At 39.1% G+C, this 19,059-nt stretch overlaps 3 protein-coding genes across 5 annotated transcripts; all 3 read right to left on the bottom strand.

Annotated features, from left to right (window-relative positions):
* Positions 1-844: 844 nt before the first annotated feature.
* Positions 845-8,315, bottom strand: pgap3 (post-GPI attachment to proteins phospholipase 3). Of its 3 annotated transcripts, XM_030775627.1 has the most exons (8): positions 7,936-8,315; positions 6,923-7,020; positions 6,542-6,694; positions 6,341-6,403; positions 5,932-5,993; positions 5,039-5,175; positions 1,300-1,504; positions 845-1,072 (listed from the first exon to the last, which is right to left on the bottom strand). In XM_030775627.1, exons 1-8 carry the CDS (start codon positions 8,141-8,143, stop codon positions 1,009-1,011), a joined length of 990 nt encoding a protein of 329 aa, XP_030631487.1. In that variant the 5' UTR covers positions 8,144-8,315; the 3' UTR covers positions 845-1,008. The 3 variants fall into 3 exon arrangements, with proteins under 3 accessions (XP_030631487.1, XP_030631488.1, XP_030631489.1); XM_030775628.1 differs by lacking the exon at positions 6,341-6,403; XM_030775629.1 differs by lacking the exon at positions 6,542-6,694.
* A 3,240-nt stretch (positions 8,316-11,555) lies between these two features.
* Positions 11,556-14,725, bottom strand: mylpfb (myosin light chain, phosphorylatable, fast skeletal muscle b). Its single transcript, XM_030773235.1, has 6 exons — positions 14,717-14,725; positions 13,904-13,999; positions 12,269-12,449; positions 12,045-12,123; positions 11,883-11,931; positions 11,556-11,660 (listed from the first exon to the last, which is right to left on the bottom strand). The coding sequence occupies exons 1-6, from the start codon at positions 14,723-14,725 to the stop codon at positions 11,556-11,558; spliced, it is 519 nt and encodes a 172-aa protein (XP_030629095.1).
* A 2,682-nt stretch (positions 14,726-17,407) lies between these two features.
* LOC115813260 (sesquipedalian-1-like) lies at positions 17,408-18,791 on the bottom strand. Its single transcript, XM_030775875.1, has 3 exons — positions 18,711-18,791; positions 18,071-18,374; positions 17,408-17,836 (listed from the first exon to the last, which is right to left on the bottom strand). Exons 1-3 carry the CDS (start codon positions 18,789-18,791, stop codon positions 17,424-17,426), a joined length of 798 nt encoding a protein of 265 aa, XP_030631735.1. The 3' UTR covers positions 17,408-17,423.
* Between the last annotated feature and the right edge of the window lie 268 nt (positions 18,792-19,059).

Raw genomic sequence — 19,059 nt, 5'->3', positions numbered from 1 at the left:
AGAAAGCACTGAAAATAAAGAAAATAAAGCAGCCATAAGAAAATCCCAGAACTTATAAAAGAGCAAAATTAAAGGCAAGAGGGTGACAGTTAAAGTCTCCAGTTAAAGTAATGAACTGTGTCCTAACTCTTCATTGTCAAAATTCCACTGACACTAGTTTGGCATTGACTTTTACCACTGAATTATTTATCCTGCACGTTGGCTGAGGGAGTCACAGCTATGCTACACTCCTCATGCCCCAATTTGAATTTATAGAGCTTTAAATTTCAGTTAAGACTGAGCCATTGCCTTGTATTTCCTCTAAGAGAACTGTGTTGTTTTAGACTTGCCCAGCTGAAAAAAGATGCCAGAATGACCAATTCTTTTTTTGTGTCATCAATTGTTGTAGTTCCAGACAACACTGTGACTCATTCTACAATTTCCTGGTAGCTTCTGGTATACCTAGTCTAAACATAAAAACAAGCACTAACTGTCTCACAGTATGATCATTCCACACAACTTATCCAGCACTTCTTCAACTCTAAGGTTCAGCGTTTTTCCAAGCTCACTCAGGTTACAGCTCTAAACCATATTCAAGGCCACACAGTTTCACTTTCCACTACAGTATTTTTTTTAAACCTCCTGTGGAGAGAAGGTGGGAATATCAGTGCAGATTTACACGGAGTGTCAGACTTGCAATACTCTTTTATAAGAGGCCTGTGTGAATAAAGTTTTGTGAAAACTAATTTATATCTACTCTATTGAAGGCAAAGCTCAGTGAATGCAAACATCAATCAAGTTTCAAACGAAATACAACGGAATATTTAAAAAAGAAAAAAAAAACCCTTTTGAAAATAAACTCATTGACAGTGAGCAAAGGAAAAAACAAAATGCCAGTAATGAAATTCACAACTTCAGCAATAGGAATCATGCAGGCTATCCTGGAAATTGAGGCCCATCCCGTTCTGGCTTCCACTTGCCCTGACTTGAGGAATGTGTGAGGAGGGGGTGGGATGAGACCTAATCCTCCTATTCCAGTTTGACCCCAGTTTTCTCTGTGTTGAGTAGGTGCAGGCTATCATCTATCAGGAAACTGAAATGGTGCAAGAGTTTGTTTTTTTTAAAAAAAAAAAAAGGAAAAGAAAGAGAGAGAGAGAGAGAGAGAGAGAGAAAATAGATCATTCAGGTTTACAAACACAACACTACAATACCTTGCCATCACATATTACTGCTTTCATTAGCAAGAGCCGTGAAAGTCATGTATTGTTCCCCATCACAATTTTCTAAATAATATCGACGGTGAAAAAAAAAAAACGATACCTGTAGAAGAGGAAGTGGACGGGCACGGTGCTGAGGTGCCAGACAGCGTGGGCGTCCAGCACCCAGAAGAGCGGCGGGAAATCGAGGAGCTCTAGCAGGGCCAGACCATGGAGCAGGAGAACCACGACACCACACTTCCACCAGTACGGCAATATCCGCCTGTTCTGCCAGCACCAGCACAACCACCAGAGCAAGTTTATCATTCCTACAGAAAGAGAGACAGAAGGAACGAGATCAGGGGCTGTAGAACCTAATGATGTAATAACTCCCAACAACGTAATAAAAATCTCCACGTAACTCCATCAAATATGTAATAAAAGCTGGTAATGTAATAACTTTCCAATAATGTAATAATCTTTGTAGCAATAATGTTATAAATTATTACTTTAATGGGAGGTTATTGCATTACTGGGTTAACCTTATTTTTTGCAAAACCCAGTAATGTAATAATTGCTCAGTAGTGTAGTAACTTGGTCAATGTTGTAGTAACATGCCACCAGTAATGTGTTAACCCTTTGGGAACGCATTATTTTTGTAAGTTAGTCATTATTTTCAAATAGGCAATGCTATAATCAGGTGTAATAATTAATCATGTGTAATAACATAATGGTTTTTCATTTTTCATTTGTGGATATTAACAGAGTTACTCATCAAATAACAGAGTTTCTCATCTCTTCAACAATCTAAATCTAGATCCAGATCTTTCCTATCACGGATTTACATAAGAGATTTGCTGGCTACCAGTCTGCGACTGGATTCAGAAAATGAATGTACCATAAGTATGATGAAGTTGTATAAAGGATCTGGTCGCAGCAGTGGTATAGCTCTAAAACTGAAACAGCTCTTTGCCAAGCATGCTGATTGGATGAAAGCATGGCTTGTGCTCAGACATCTGAGTTTTGGTAGATACCAAATCAGAGATGCATACTGGAAGTAGAAGAGGCAGGTGAGTTTATTTCTACTCTATGTATTTTGGGTATCTTACTTTTTTTGATATCTCAAAATGTTTCAGAACACTCATATCTTAACATCCCTCCCTTTTTAAGGAGAGAGAAAGCGAGACCAGGACCCAGAAAGAAAGTTCCCATTCACATTTAAAATTTCTGCAAATGAAGATATCAGCCACTCTGAAGAGCTGAGGTTCATTTTGTTGAATAAAAGGCTGTTTATGACAAATTTAACTATAATCCAGACATTTTAACCTACTGTTTTATAGGTCATTTAAGGATGAAATGAAATGCACTTATGCAAATGTTCAAATGCAAACAATGCATCGTCTGTTCTCACAATGCAGCATATTCACTGAATAAAATCTGTTCTTTTCTGACTAAACAGTATATGTTTACTTCATGTCAGAGTGCAGTTCTACCATCTACCTACACAGAATTAAAATATACAACATTCCAATTAGAATCCCAACACATAATCCTAAAAACAATGTTTGATTTAGATGTCAGGGTTTGAAATTTACTATGTGGTGCTATGAAATTAATATGAAGCTTTCCTTGGATTTGGAGTCTACGGCCTGCTCCCCAGTGTCATTAAGAAAGTTCAGGGCATACTTGAGCACTGTGAAATATTATATTCTTTGCTAATTTGGATGTGAGAACATTTCTTAAGAGTCACTCTCATCTGTCTCTTTTGTTCCATAATCTAATCCTGACTTCCCAAAACAATTTTAAAACACAGGAGCATACGCTGATGAATTTGGGCTCACCTTAGATATGTCACCTATTTGTAGACAGGTCACTGAAATCCTTATAACAAATACAAGATCAATACAAAACACTATACCTCAATTTCTAGAAGTATTTGCAAGTGTATCATTTCATTTTATTGGAGGGGGGGGGGGGGGGGGGGGGGGGGGGGTGGGGGGGGGGGGTTAGGTCTGAAATGTCAGAGGCATTTCTAGTCAGAGACAACTAGTATGCCTCATTCAGGAGGGATGAGCTTAGACTTTTGCGGTGTGGTGCATAATACTTGGACTTTATCTCTAAACAGTGCAAGAGAGAGTCTGTCTGGGAGAAATGTAGTATGTACAATGGGTTATTCAGTGAACTTCGAATTTGCAGTATGGAATGGGTAGGCCTACATCAGACAAAATGTGCTTAACTTAGGGCTTATCAGAGGGCTTAGATACACTATATACACTATCCCACATCTATACACTGCTATGTCCTATACACATCTATACACTGTTATGTCCACCTGATTTCTTGGGTTTTCCACCATAATACTCTATACATACTACTCTACACAGAATAAGGATGTATAGTACTATAAGACATGTACTATCATATGGCGATACAGGAGTAGATGAAAATGGATTTGGCTCTTCAGCTCTGTTTTCATCTACCATAGACCAATGGCAGTGCAGCACTGTGTAATATTCACAAATAAAAAAATGAAAAACCATCATATAATTACACATGATTATAGCATTGCCTATTTGAAAATAATGACTAACTTACAAAAACAATGCATTCCCAAAACATTACGACATTATTGGTGGCATGTAACTTCAACACTGGCCAAGTTATGTAGTTTTATTACATTTTTGATGGAGTTAAGTGTAGATTTTCATTACATTATTGGGAGTTATTACATTACTGGGTTCTACAGGGGCTTAACCTCTCAAAGCTCATTACCTTAATCTCATTAAAAAGCACTAAAGAGCTATTTAAACATCCATGACACAAATGACAACAGCAGCACTAACTCCAGCCAATATCACCGGTAATTCTGCCTGTAGGGCAGCACGTCTGCTTTTGATCCTACTTGGGGTTTTTTGTTTGTTTGTTTTTTGCATATCTCACATTAAAAAAAATACTACTAATTCTGACAGTTTCCAACAAGTGCTCCATACGCAGCAGCATTCAGCTGGGTTGTGTTAGAGAGCCTGTCCAAACTACTTAAAGGTGTATTTAATTTGGAGGGATTAGGAAGCTAATATACTGGCTCCCATCTGAATCATTCCATGGGCATTCTCTACTTAACATTTCTCTAAAGAATAATTTAAAATACAGCTCAATACAAATGTGCGGGGGGCTAATTTATTAATCATTCAAAGGCTTCCAGTTGATGCACAGAAAGCCCCTGAGGAGCCTTTGGCACCTGTAGCTGTCAGATTGAGGGAAAGCAATAAGCCACATCCCCTCAGGTGAGCCAGACAGCTAAGCCTCCCTATCCCTCTTGTCTCTGTTACATATGCTGTAAAAATGAAGTCTATAAAGCAGCATAATATATTATTTCTCATTTCCTCCAACTTAATATAAAAGGCCTTAAGGGCATGGATAAATGGTAGTGCAAGTCCTTGATTAGCGCTTTATCTGTGTTTCATATGAATTCTTTTATATTTGAATAGTTATGTGTGTCATAATTTTAGCTTACAATTTTAGTTAATCAGTGCATAATTTCACAATTATGCAGTAATTGACAAGGTTTTGAGCTCATAGACTAATAAAATTCCTGCGTTATGTTGTCCGGTTATTCAGTTTTAACGTACATATCACAATGCGTAATGCTCATAATTGCGAAAATAAACAATCACTCAGTAAAAGATTCTCTGAAGCTTTGACATCACAATTCCACTCTGAGTATTCCATCAAATACTCCATAAATGATGTCATATAATATCTTTTCCTCTTTCAGTGAAACAATACCTATTGTCAGAAACAATTATATTCTGTATGTCACTCAAAGTCCTGTGTGTGTGTGTGTGTGTGTGTGTGTGTCTTACCGATGGTAGCATTGGCAGCCATATTATACCCATAGTCAAAGCTGACAAAGGTCAGATAGGACACATGGGAGGTAAATGCCAGAATGAGCAAGACTCCCACCATACTGGAGACGCCAGGCCTCCGCAGTCCAAGTGTCCTGCAACAAACACCACCATCAATCCAGTCATAACATTTCACCAGTCAATAGTGAGTCAGTAGTCAAGTCATAGGTATAGCATTAAAATGAGAAAGCTATTCACAGAAATTGTGTTTAAAACACTTGGAAATTTTTGTAATAAAAATGCCAAACTTCACTCCGACTGTGTCATTCAGTTACACAGCTTTAGAATAATTGTGATAACATTCCAAAATCTCAAACACACCTAAGCAGCCTCAGCAGAAAATCAGTTATTTTGATTTGTTTGATCACATCTCAAATTACACACCATGACAACCCAGCATGTCAGATTGTTCTCAAATAATTTTGTATAGTTAGCGATAGGTAAACATTAACATAATATTATTTTGTAAAAACAGCTTGACGTGCACAAGTGAAGTAAACTGATCACACCCAAAATCTGTGTCTTACAAGACGGATTAGACTGAGTGGAGAAATGTGCCATCATCATCGTCTTTGGGAATACACGAGGAATGATGAAGGATCAAAACTGAAAGCCACAGCTTCCTACTGTTTTATCATTGTACAAAACTGACGCTACACCTTGCACACTGGAGTGCATCATGTCAATTTAATTAGATTTGTCTTGTACTAAGCATTGTCTGTGAAGTGCTTTCGACAAACCAGATGCTGAAAACAATATTTACAGAATACTTTTTTGATTCATTTTTTTAAAATCATTTTTTCTGTGGTCTCAGATGGAGTGCCCTCATTTTTTTGTTAACAATCACATACCTGACGCAGCACAAGTAGATAGAGTAAAGAATGACTGCAGATGCACAGAAGTAGTCCATCTTCTGCAGAAGATCAATATAAAAGTTTAAGGTATTTTTTCTCCCACTGAACATGAGTCTGCTCTAATTTTATATATAAACCCTTACTTAACCACTGGCAATAATTAAGTACTCCTCAGCACAAAAACAAATCAAAACAAAAAGAAGAAATAAATAATGTAAATAAGAAATAGAAACAGAAATAATGTTTCAAAGACAGCTTCATTATACACACTTATAAAACCATCAACATGTAACTTCTGTGGATCAAGTGGGGGAAAAAAACACATGCCACAACCGCAACAATTTTATACTGCCTATAAACAGTATTGTAAAATACTATTCTCACTGTAACTCTAGAGAAGTATTACCTCAGTTAAGTAAGTATCTCGTGTGTGGAACACCGTAGACCAGAACCAAGCATTAAGAGACACCTGAAGAAAACAAGTTGGAAAAAAAAAAAAAAGGACCTTCAGTACTGAGTGAAACAGTACCATGCGTGAATTATAGATCATAATCACATCCTCTTTCACCACACTGAGTCACATTCACACACACACACACACACTGACCAGAGAGAAGGCTGTGATGGTGTGGTACATGGGGCTCTGTCTGGGCACGGCGCTGCGATAACGGAGCAACATAAGCAGACAGGCCAGGCCATTCAGCAGAGAAGCCAGGGCAGACGCCGGCTCCTCAAAACACAGGAACCTCGCAAACGGCCACTGAGGGTAGCCGAGGAGGAGAGATAGAACAACGACAGACAGACAATGTTACAGTTGGTACTCGAACATGTAATACTTTCTCCCCTGAATCCACCTTTAAAGGGAAATGTATCGTTTTTAGGTTTCACGGTGGGTTTTTTTTTTCTTTTTTTTACATTCTTTAATGAAATGGTTCAGACCTATACTCAGGTACAGTGAGAATTTTCATTCATGAATTTGTTTACAGACCTTCCCGTGAAATTGAGGAACTCTGTACCCTTCAGCCTGGTAGAGCCCAACGGTGGTCCACATACATTGGTACCTGCAGTCATCACGACACGTCCAGCCTGGAGACACAGATAGGATTAAGATTCAAACATAGCTACATGACAAAAGGGCAATTACAAAGATCCAGGTATTAGACCAAAGGCAGGGGGGAGGTTTCTATGGGTTTTACACTGTATCATGTATCAAATCATCACATAGGCATGAGATAAGTAATACAATCACTTGGATGACTGGAACACTATTTAAATAGTCTTAAAATGTAACAGAGAGCATGCATGAAGATGAGGGGTCACTTTTTTTTATTTCTCTTTTGAGAGCCTGAGTGGGGGATAAATCAGACTGTCAACCTGCAACAAAGAGACCTGCACCTGTTGATAGTGTCTCAGCATCGACAAATACACCACCTGCTATTGGCCCCAAAAACCAGAAAAACTGGAAATAGGAGCATGATTAGATAGCAAGGGGTGTAACTATGCCCAATCAACATTTTATACATGTGAGTTAATACAAGATTCAACACTGCCTTATAATTTTATATGTTATTGTTATTTTGAAATTGTTTGAACGATATATTTACGAAAACACATATATGACTAAGATTTCTAAAAACGTTAACGTGACCAGTCGGCCATTTATCTTCTACAAGAAAAATAAACTTTGCGATTTAACACGAACTTTGGTGGCCGCCGTTCAAATCCCACTCCTCAGCTTTAGGCCAAGCTAACAGTTGTTGCTACATAAATAATCATGTACACAGCTATGTAAGAGCTCTCTGGACCACATCTGTATAACATAACTCAAGATCGCTTTAACATCAGCACCCTAACATTGAAGGACGCGATCTTGATATATATACACAGCTGACGTTTCCCGCAGCTTCAGTTTGAAATGAAGCCAACAAAGTTGAAACTGTTAGCAACCTGCAGGGAGTCAGGGAACGCAGCAACACAGACAAGCGTCATCAAATACCTCACCTGTAAGCGCCATATACGGCGGCTGGGTAGACTGGAATCCTCGGAGCCGGGCCCCGGTGCAGTTTGTCCGAACACACTGTTTCACGCAGTCACGATAAACTGGCTCTTTATCGCCTTGGGACGCATGTGTGGGGATAGACAGTAGCTGGAGTACAACTGTCAGAGCCAAGAGGCTAACTGTGGTGCAGCGGTGCGTGCACGAGGCCATAATATTGCCAGTCGGCCCGTCGCAATCAAGAGGCACAACGAGACAATTTCGACATTTCAGGCTCCTCAGAACAAACAAGACGATTTCTGCATTACCGCGACATGATGGTAATTATATCCACCAGACCTCGACAGGTCCTTAGATTGTCACTGTGCAAAAGTGGTGACTTATACTGGTAAATACACTTTCTCCTGCTGTACATACAGCCTTTACACCCGGAGTGCCCAGGCAGTGGTTACATGTAAAGAGTTTACGGCCGAGATGTTTCACTTCAGTCAGTGCAAACCCCGGAAGTATCAATGTACTGCGCATGTCAGTGAAAGAAACGTCATTAGTTCGATCGTGGTGGTTCCTGACTTTGAAGACAACAACAAAAAAGTTAACGTCATTTAATATATTTTATGTGCAAAAATAGAAATATCATAATCACTATCTGTTAGATATCCAAATGACACGACAATAGTTTATAACTGATCACGAGTTCCTCAGTTCAGTCAAGGATTTCTTTTAGCTTTCTGATCTTCTGAACTCTGACCTTATTGTGAATGTCTGATTCATGCACAGGATTCCATTGGGTTACAGCTAATGTTTTCAGTCTTGACAGTTCTCTTCACTCAGCAGTCTTAAAATCGAAAAAGAATGGAAACATATATTAAATATCCTATGAGGTACCGTCTTTGCCTAAATCAAAACTTAAGCAGACTTGTAAAAACATTCTTCATTAATCATTTTGAGATACATTTCTACAGAACAAGTACAGAATAAAGATTATTATGATCCAAAATACACGATGATTTGGTGTTCCAGGGCTTTATTCAAAATTATTGAATACAGTTATTTTAAAACATATATGAAAGTAAATCTCTTTATTTTCACTTCTTTACATTTTTGGAGGGTACTGTGGATATAAAGGTGTATGTAATTCTCATCAAGAATCAAACACAACAATTTCATCAGTTTCAGTCGTCTTAAGCGCATGTGAGGGCAATTCCACGACAGAAGTTCAATCGTTTTTTGAGAGTAGCTGGCATCACTACACCGAGTATTCGTGTTCGAGCTTGCTAAGCAACAATGCACTACGTAGAAGTAAACTTATTGAATCGCCATGATGTCCTGCCTCATGAATTTGAAAGAATGTTCCTATTTACACTGGTTTTCTTATTTAATCATTTACTCTCGCTAGGCAGTCTTGTCAGCAGAAACAGGTCAAATATAAAGACGGTATATACAGTAGTAAGTGAATTAGCTTATGATTTCCTTGGTCTCAGTCAGGACTTAACCCTTTGGGTTTATAGAGAGAGTGGAGTGCGTGTCTTATGTCAAACAGGCTAAGAAATAAAAGGAGGTAAGCAGGGGAAGAGCCAATGACTAGATTATAACCCTTTGTAGATCCCGCCGAGCCACCTACAACGCATGGCATTGTTCACCTCTTCTGATTACGGCAGTTCAACATGAGGCACAAGCGTAGGAAATCTCCATGTTTTGCAGAGGTTCGCCTAATCCTTTGAATGAATTAACACAAAAATACACGGATAGAGGGAAAAAAATGAACAGAAGTGCGCCATGCTCTGCTTGTAATACAAACCTTGTGCACATGGTTTACCATCAATTAAATGCAGAAGAATCACACAGACTAAAGTTAGTGTTGTCTTGACTTTAAACCCTGCAATATTCTTGAATTAATATTTACGTTTTAAACCCTTGAACATCTTATAAAGCGAGTGTCCCGCGGGATTTTCAAGGCAAATTGATGGGAGGTTTTCACTGATTAATAGGTGGGGTTTACGTGCGCTTAGAGAAACTTGTTTTGATTTAACCTGTTCGGGAGCAGGTTAGACGAGGAGCTTAAGTTAATGCAGCGATACCCAATTTAGTTTAAAAGTGAGGCCACCTTCCTGACACCAATAACTGTAAATTGGACCCAAAGATACCATGCGAAATTGTAAATTGTAATGCTCCCAAACGTTATTCCAAAATTTTAATCATAAACGTTATAAAAGAAGCCAAACCTTCGAGCTGTCATCAGTTTTGGCAAAAGGTGATACCTCTCTAGCTATCATAAGGCTCTCTCAAGCTTAGTCACAATATACTACGGGTCCCTACGCACCGCTTAGGCTGTTAACACAGAGAAAGGTGGTGTCCACACTTGCCAATGATTAGAAAAGATAGAACTTGGAACTTCAGATATATTCCACCTTTGAAAATGGTAACATGGATTATTTTGTAGATATCTTTCCAAGTATTTGTGGACAGATGCATATTTTCTGTAGTTCAGTCCAGTTTTGTAGTGCAGTGCTGTACAGTGCATTGTCATACTATGTATGCATAGCGCTTGCAGCGCAACTCAAAACCTCGATTATACTGCCCTCTGCTGACTGGAGTTCGTATAGCCTGATACTGGAAAGCAGCTGTCGCACAGGTCCGAGTGACCACCTTAAACCAGTTCCCACAAACCCATTGACACCAGAAGAGACAAGGATACGAAAGACTTTAGTGTTTTTTATTCGTAGTTCATGTGTTCAGTTACAGAGGCTTTTATGACAGAAAGATGAAATCGAGAGAAAGACATGAAAATGGAAGGAAAGGGAAAACCGTGGAATGGAGGGATGAAAGGAGAAAAAGAAAGAGACAAAGATGTTTTCTTTTGTCTCTGTCTCATCCTCCCTTTCACAAGCTTTCTCTTTCTCTCTCTCTATCTGAGAGGTTGTTGTTCTTTAAAAGTAGAAATACTTTTCCTTCTCGTATTTCCATCCTCTCCTTTTTTCTCTATATCCAGGAAAAGAATGAGAGGAATTAAGAAAGAGGGGTGAGAATTCTATTTTAGAAAATAAAACACCCCTCTTTTTTAATTTACTCCACTTCAAATGAAAAGAATAAGGGTAGGTACTGCTCCACACAGTAAATCCAGGCAAACAGTCCTTTTCAGGTCTAACCCCTTACTTGTTTCAAATAAGCAGGTGAGCATGCACCATAGCACCCAAGAAAAAAAGGCTTCATCGCTAACCACTGTATACACTGCACTGACGCTATGCATACAAAGTAGTGTAGATATGATTCATGCACTGTTTGACTAGACAGAAAGAAATATAGAGAAAAGATGTTGACAAGGAAAAGGATGAGTGTTTCAAAGCAGAGAGAGGGTAGAAAGAGATTGTTTTTGATGACACAAGATTATTTTATTGAAAAATAATCCTACATGTTCCATTGCTACTCACATACAGACCCCAAAGCCATCCCCCCTTATGCTCAGTATCTCAGTGACAGAGACAAGTCCTTCTTTAGGTGAGCAAGAGGGTGTGTGACCAAAGAGAAAGAGAATATGAGCGAGCCATGGAGGAGAAGGGGAACGATGAAAGAGAGATGATGGAGTGGGGAGTGAAAGAGGTACAGAGAGACGGCACATGAAGAGTGTTTACTCTTCCTCCTTCTCCTCTCCGTGTGTGATGACGTAGCAGATGTTCTTGTAGTCTACGTTGCCAGCCACATCTGGAGGGAAGGCAGCCCACAGGTTTGTCATCTGAGGGAGAAAGACAGACAGAGAAACATTACTACCCGGGCGTGAAAGAGACAGTCTCAAAAAGATGATGTCAGTTAAAGAATTCATAAAATATCCTTAAATTTAAATAATAAATGTACTTGCATTTATACTTATGGTTAACATAAATGCTACAATTAGACTTTAGGATAGGTTTACCGTATTAACTTGGGAATAAAAGAGAGAAAGAAAGTAGATACACACCTCCTCAGCGGTAAACCTGTCACACTGGGTGGTCAGGAGCTCCTCCAGGCTGTGGAGAAAGAAAGGAGTGGAAAGAGGATTTCATTATAGACTGTCATGAAGACTGAATGTCAGTCTAATATTTATGAAAAGTGAGAAAGAGTGAGGGGAAAAATTGCGTACAATTCCTTCTTGATGGTGCCAGTACCCTCGGGGTCCAGGACCTTGAAAGCGCTCACAATGACATCCTCGGGATCAGCACCTAAAGAGATAACGAGATAAGGAGAGAAAGGCAGAAAGAATAAGTACAGTGAGAAAGAACCTGTCTTTCAGCTCTAAGGGTAATGTGAACCTCATTGTATGTTAGACTAAATGAAACTACAAATTCCGAGGAATGGATGACCAACCCTTCAGTTTCTCGCCGAACATGGTGAGGAAGACGGTGAAGTTGATTGGGCCGCTGGCCTCCTTGACCATGGCTTCCAGCTCCTCATTCTTCACATTCAGCTGACCCATGGTGGCCAGGACGTCCCTCAGATCATCTTTGCTGATGATACCATCCCTGTTCTGGTCAATGATTGTGAAAGCCTGAGAGAGGACAGGAGAGGAGGAGAAGAAACAGTGTAAATACGTCTATGAACTGAGACACTGAAGTTGGAAATACCAGATATTAGTCGTACTGGCATCTCCTTCCAGTGCTAAAGTGATTTGGCTCGGTGTATCTGTTTGTTTTTCTGATTGTAATGTCATGTAGCCTACTCAGCACTTCATTAACACACATGCTGACTTATCCTTAGAGAGCATAAAGGCATACTTTTCAATCACACTGTCTTACTCTCTGTGTAAACATGACTTTACGACTGTGGTAAAACATAAAACGTTTCAATAGGAGTCATTAAGAAGAGTTAATCTGTCAACATAAATTTGACATGTGTTTCTTCTGGTTCCAAATTTCTAATGAAGACCCACTGAAATTGGAGAACTGAAATTAGGAGTTCTCTAGGCAGCTGCTCCCCACTTGTCTTTCTAAGGTGGTCTCGGAATGTAAGACAGGACCATGGTGACATTTAAGACGAAGGGATCAGTTACATTCTCTCTCTGAGTCTCCAGCAAATCCCACTCTATCCCTCCTGTACTTTTTCTCTTTTTCCCTACATTCAAAATGTTAATATCATAATCTCTAAAAATAAGCAACAGACAAAGGACAGTTTTACGCTTTCTTCAAGGGCAGTCTTCAATGGAGGATTATATAAATTCCAAAAATCCCAGAAGGATTCTTCAAGGTACCTCAGAGATTATTTAAACTCCATTCTGAGATACAAACTATGTTTTTTTTTTTTTAATTTTTTGTTCTTTTCTTTAGTGATGTTTTGTGATATTTTGTCATTTTAAATACACTGTAAAGTAAACATAAAGATCATTTTTTTCTCTTGTAAAGCTACATAAGATACACTTTAAAATAACTCTCTTGTCTCTGGTAGTTGCGCACTACTGTTTGGATCTGGCAGCTGTTGTGCAACACATTCCAGGGGGATCATCCACACACACGGGAGAGGGTGTAAATTGCTTTCATCAGCAGTTCCAAGACTCTGAACCTTCTCCGTTGATGAGAACTTTTTAAGTTCTCAAGGGTAGACAAAATGGCTTAAAAAGATATGTAAACATCATTCATACTCTGATTATGACTTCATTTGATTGATATTTGTGAGGCAAGTTAATGAAGTGATAAAGGAAACCAGGTGTTTGCTATCATTACATGATTTATTTTTTGCCGCTGGCATTTAAGAGACCCTCTTGGACTCCAAATTGATAATGTGCAAGGAGACATGCTGTACACCATGTGATTTACTTAGATTTCAGCAGCCGAACTAATACCTATTCCCAAATCTAACATTATGCCCCCTATTTGGTACCTTGCTATTCAGCTATTCAAATACAAGATGTCTATTCTCCACCGCAAGAGGTAATTCTAAGGTAAAGTGGAGGTGAGAATCACTTTGTAGAGTGCCTTAGTTGTATAGAGTATGATCAGAGGACCTCACCTCCTTGTACTCCTGGATCTGGCTCTGCTCAAACATGGAGAACACGTTGGAGCTGCCGCCCTCTGCCTGCTGCCTCCTCTTAGCCTTCTTGGGTGCCTGTGGACAAACACACACACACACACACACACACACACACACACAGTTAAAGGTAGAGAAAAAACACATGGTTTATCCCTAAGAATTAGAGCTGCACTAGAATGGTCTCTGCTCCTCAAGCATCCTCAGATACGTAGCTATGGGTTAAGAACAAATAGAACAACTAGTACAAAATGTTCAGCGCTAATTGCTAACATTTTAACAAATGTAAATAAAGTAGTTTTGAGTAAACCCTACTCCTGTTAGATTTCCTCTGATTGGTTACATGAGAGCATGTCAACACTGCATCTAGCTTGTGCCTCAGTTTATGATGTACACACTGTGAAAGGTAAACTATAAGCTGTGGTTTGGCAGGTTGTTGTTGAAATAATATCCTATGGTCTTCAGCAGTTTCAGTCCCAATACTCTCTCAAGGAACCATATGCAATAAAACTGTCTGGTTCATTGGCACAGTCCAATGTCCTGAACAAGCCTCACACTTTAGCACTGAAGTAACCAAGAAGCATCTTGTCATTATGAGTCTCTCTTATGCTGTCCCTCGTGTTACGAACAGAAAAAGTTCAATCCATCCATCAAACTTCTGCTCAAATATTAACAAATGTTGTCACTGAATTTACATCTAGCTCTTTTAAAGTGTTTTGTGTTTTTATCCTCCTTAAGTTTGCCTTTCCATGCAGCAAATCCTCAACACTTAAGTTAGAGAAGCTGTGTAAACACACTCACCATCTCTCAAGGATATGTGGAGTTTTGGGGTTGGTCAAGAGAGGAGAAGCCTACACCAAGCCGATGTGACTGACATGTAAGTGGTGGCGTGAAGGGTTCTTATATACTAGCCTGGGTGGGCTAACTATAGCCACAGCATCAGGTTTGGCAGGGAAAGAGAGAGCAAGAGAAAGTAAAAGAGAGGAGGAGGAGTAAGAAGGACATGGAGTTGTCTTTCACTGATCCAAAATAAGTATAGGACGCCTTGGAATGAGGCGAATTCAACCCTGCCATTCTGGCCTGAGTTTGGTATCCCCCATGGACTAATATGGGTAGAGCTCTGGTTTTGCTAGCTGTTTGCCATTTGACCATTCAATTGAGAAGTCATTACAGTCCTACATCTGATGGTCTCTTTTGGCCTTTACTGACCTACTTTCTCTTAGGTCAATTAGTTCAAAAAAGACCAAATTTCAAAACAAGATGGACTTGCATGTACACCGTGTTCCTTGTCTTACAGCACTTAAAGGGGACTGCAGGATAAGCCTCATATGTAAAATGGAGCATTTCAGTTTTAGGCTCTTTATGAATTTCACTGAAGAAGGCTATCTTGATCATTTCACAAAGGCAGTTAGAATAATCCTGTTTTTATCAGTAGCAAATTCAGGATTATTCTAATTAGCTTTGTGAAATTGTCAGGGTATTTCAGTGGAAATTGATTTTAATCAAACCATTATTTTGTAAGTTCTTTTATTCAGCTAAGGAGCCATGAGTAAGCACATTCGGTAGCTCTGTGCTATAGAGAATTGTACTCAGAATTCCTGTATGCATTGTAAGCAGATAATATAATCATAAAAATGTTCAGTTTATGGATGGAGTACTGACGTTATCCCCTGTATATCAAACACAAGTAAAACATTCAAAATGTCCCATTATGGAACTGTTATTTGTTGTTTAATCGCACATCCACATAAAACACACATGAACAACCATCAAGTCACTCGTTTCAAGAATATTTATTAAGATATCATTTGTGTAAAGGTGAATATGTATAAGACATGTGCCCTGAGGGTTCAGTTTTCAGGAAATAGCTTCGTTATTTTACATCTACCATACATTTGAAACATTTTGTATGGTAACCCTTCATAATGTTACCCATTTAGAATTTTACATATATCATAAAACAGAATTCATCAAAATAAATGCTTTTTTATATGTATATATATATATTATAAATGTGAAACTGACTTCTTATGTGTGCTGGCTTCAGGAATATCAGATTTAGAAAGTGGGTAATTTTTGAGGGATCAGAGAAATGTTGAGTGTGGGAAGACTTGTCTAAATAGAGAGTTCTCAACATTGAGGCTCTAATTTGGGGAGCACATACAGACACCCAGTATAGTGCAAAAACAGTGAGGTCTGCACCCCTCCCACTCAACACCATATATGAATCCCTTACTCAACCATTCATCGTGGAGGCAACAGTGAAGGTATGTAGCTTAAATACAGCGTCATGAGAACTGATACCTTCCTCACCAACAAACTGCAGTCGTTTTTCTCCCTCTCTTTGACATTCAAATGCTCCTCCCTCTCTCATTCATACACTCCCTTTCACACTCAAACAATCTGCCATGATTTGAAAGCATTATCATCAAAAAGCTAACTCTACATAATCTTGCTTTCTCTCAATCTCTGCCTCTTCAAAAAGACCAGTGGGGGGGGGGGGGGGGGCCCTCATCCACAGTAGTGTTAAAATTAGTTGCGAAGTGGGAAGAGAGAGAGAGAGAGAGAGAGAGTGAGAGAGAGAGAGAAAGGAAGCATTTGAGTGAACATAAAAAGTTACAGCTGTTACGACCAAAATAGCTTTGCTTTCCACATTCTCACACGTAGTCTTTTTCTTTCATTCACTCTCCTTCTTTTGGCTTTTAAATACTGCTTAATTGCCCTAGGTGTCACCTCTCTCTCTCTCTCTCTCTCTCTCTCTCCGTGAGACACACACAACATTCACACTTTACATGCTCTTTTGCCTTAAAACATTCCTCTTTTAAGCCTATCATCTGTCTTTCATTGTCACTGCCACAATAATGTAGGGGATCTGAGGAGGGACTTTGTCTGGGCACGAAAAGGGCTGAGCAAAGGCTCAATAAAAATACACATAAAATACACCTGTTAAATCTATTAGGCTATAATCAATGACTACATTTTGAGCCTGGTGATTCAGCTTCCTGCTATTTATTGCTTAATTCTATGTTGTAACTGATAAACTGATGTAGGATGAATAGATTTCAGTTACTTAAGAAAGTAAATGAAGTTTTTAAATTTAGGGTCTTGGGAGAATTGGACAGCATATTTTTTCAGCATGGTCTTTATTTAGCTTACATTTTCAGTGGAAATAGTAACTAATTACATCAATATATTCCAGAGTTATCATTTGTTTCATCATTATCATCTTCAGCCCTTATTACACAATAATGACTTGGTTATTTAGTAATGGATTATACACCCTTTCTAAAAGCGGATTGTCATGCAGTATGATCCTACATGTTGTACGTGGCACATCATATTGACACAAGCCAAGAGATGTGTGGTAGTGATTAACAGGTTTAAATATCAATAACATAACAATTTTGGCACATTTTCCGGAAAATGGAAATAAATCTCCCATTATCTGTTTAAATTAATACAGTCTTTCAACTGTGCTGTTTAGCTAAATTCCATATAGTTATCACCCAAAATCAATCAAATTATCTTCTGGCACAACCTTCTCTTCCTGATGTCTCTTAAGCCAATCAGCTATCAGTTCTTTCACTTCCTTTCCAAAATGCTCATGCAGTTGGTCAAATTCTTCCATGGGTTCTAACCACTCCCCCATGGGTGGAGAAGGGCCATTGATGGGTGCAGAGTGTGTGCTCCGTTTGGACCAGAGCTTAGGGGATTTCTTATTGGCAGTTTTGCCAGAAGCAGGAGGAACTTGAAGCAGCTGGTTGCTGGTAGGGCCACCTGTCTCTTTCACACCTGGTCCAGAGTTCTGTGTGTAGAAGACTGATCCTGTACTAAAAGTAGACCTCTGAGATTGAGCCATTTTCTCTGCCACTTCAGAGGGGCTAACTGGATCAGTGCCTGCAGCTTTGGATGCGTCTATGGGGAAAAAAGAAACCAGCTTTACGAAAAAAAAAAATGTATCATTTTTAATCTGAGTATCATTTTGAACACTCAAGTAAAGACAGAAAAAGTCAAGACTGTTGTGTTGCCTAGACATACATATGATACGTAAACCTCTACTACTGATCTCCATATTGTTATTCAAGAGTCTGTCTAGAAGATGACTCCACTGTTACATCTACTCCTAACCTCACTCTGTTTCTCTCATACCTACGTACTGCTCCTGTAGGTCTTTCAGAAGGAGAGCGAGGCAACTGTGGTGTGCAAAGGAAAGAGCTTTGATCCAACCCTCCTGACTAGATTGATCCTCTGCAGCAAACTTGTAGGTGCGTTGGCCTGGTTCACTGAACACCACTGAGAAGGCAAACTGCTCGTCGGACTCACACAGCTGCACAGAGCAGTCCTCTAGAACAATGACTCCTATGGCTTCTTTGTCACCAGGCCGATCTTGATAGAACAGGAGATTACCTTTAAGAACGAACCAGCGCTTCTGATAAGAGGTGTTGAGCTCTCCCTGTGTAACATTGTAAAAAGGAGATGGTTCTATGAAGTTTTTCGTTGAAATATGCAGTGATATCTAACACATGGTGGTTTTACACGGATCTACAATGTAAAAAAAACACTATTAGTAATTGTGGAGCATCATTCTGTGATACTTTTTTTTTTCTTTTTAATAAAAATTCGAGTGTATTTGTATGTTTGATTCCAAATTCGTCAAGTTTGAGATTCGTGGTTTAAATCCTGCGATAAGCTTTTTAAATGAGATTCATTATTACTACCACATCAAAACTCCACTACTGCTAAAATGTGTAAAGGTAGTTAATTTGCTTTTATTTTAGTGTTTTTCTACCTTCTTGCACAGGTAGCCCTCTTTATCCACCGGCGAACTGCAGGACAAGTAATAATTGAGGATTTTTCGATGGAGCTTCATCCTACATCTGCGCCCAGCGAGTCAAAATAACTGCAGCCAAGTTTGCTGAAGTGACACCATGAAACGCACCATTCAGTCTGTCACTGTCATTATACATTTATTGTGAGTTTGTCCAATACTACCACTGATCAAGACCATAAAGTTGTGGAACTTGCACAAAGGTTGGGCATATGCCACCCAGACATAAATTATTAACAATCGCTGCATGGTTAATATGTGCGGTAGCTAATCCATAGTGCAGAGGAAAACAACGTAAACAAACACCAAG

Source organism: Chanos chanos, chromosome 5 (assembly GCF_902362185.1).
Source record: "Chanos chanos chromosome 5, fChaCha1.1, whole genome shotgun sequence".
Classification (NCBI taxonomy): Eukaryota; Metazoa; Chordata; class Actinopteri; order Gonorynchiformes; family Chanidae; genus Chanos; species Chanos chanos.
The sequence above is the reverse complement of the archived record's forward strand: the minus strand, read 5'-3'. Positions and strand labels throughout refer to the sequence as shown.

Bases quoted from the DNA above. Each gene is read 5' to 3' on its own strand.
- pgap3 (XM_030775627.1), bottom strand. From the start codon at position 8,143: ATGGCCTCGTGCACGCACCGCTGCACCACAGTTAGCCTCTTGGCTCTG. The intron at 7,021-7,935 runs GTGAGGTATTTG...CTGTGTCTCCAG, and splicing joins GCCGTATATGGCGCTTACAG to GCTGGACGTGTCGTGATGAC. The intron at 1,505-5,038 runs GTAAGACACACA...CTCTTTCTGTAG, and splicing joins GGCTGCCAATGCTACCATCG to GAATGATAAACTTGCTCTGG.
- mylpfb (XM_030773235.1), bottom strand. The intron at 12,124-12,268 runs GTTGGTCATCCA...TTATCTCTTTAG, and splicing joins GTTCGGCGAGAAACTGAAGG to GTGCTGATCCCGAGGATGTC. The intron at 11,661-11,882 runs GTGTGTATCTAC...TTTCTCCCTCAG, and splicing joins ACAGGTTTACCGCTGAGGAG to ATGACAAACCTGTGGGCTGC.
- LOC115813260 (XM_030775875.1), bottom strand. From the start codon at position 18,791: ATGAAGCTCCATCGAAAAATCCTCAATTATTACTTGTCCTGCAGTTCG. The intron at 18,375-18,710 runs GTAGAAAAACAC...AATGTTACACAG, and splicing joins AGGGCTACCTGTGCAAGAAG to GGAGAGCTCAACACCTCTTA. The intron at 17,837-18,070 runs GTATGAGAGAAA...TTTTCCCCATAG, and splicing joins CCTACAGGAGCAGTACGTAG to ACGCATCCAAAGCTGCAGGC.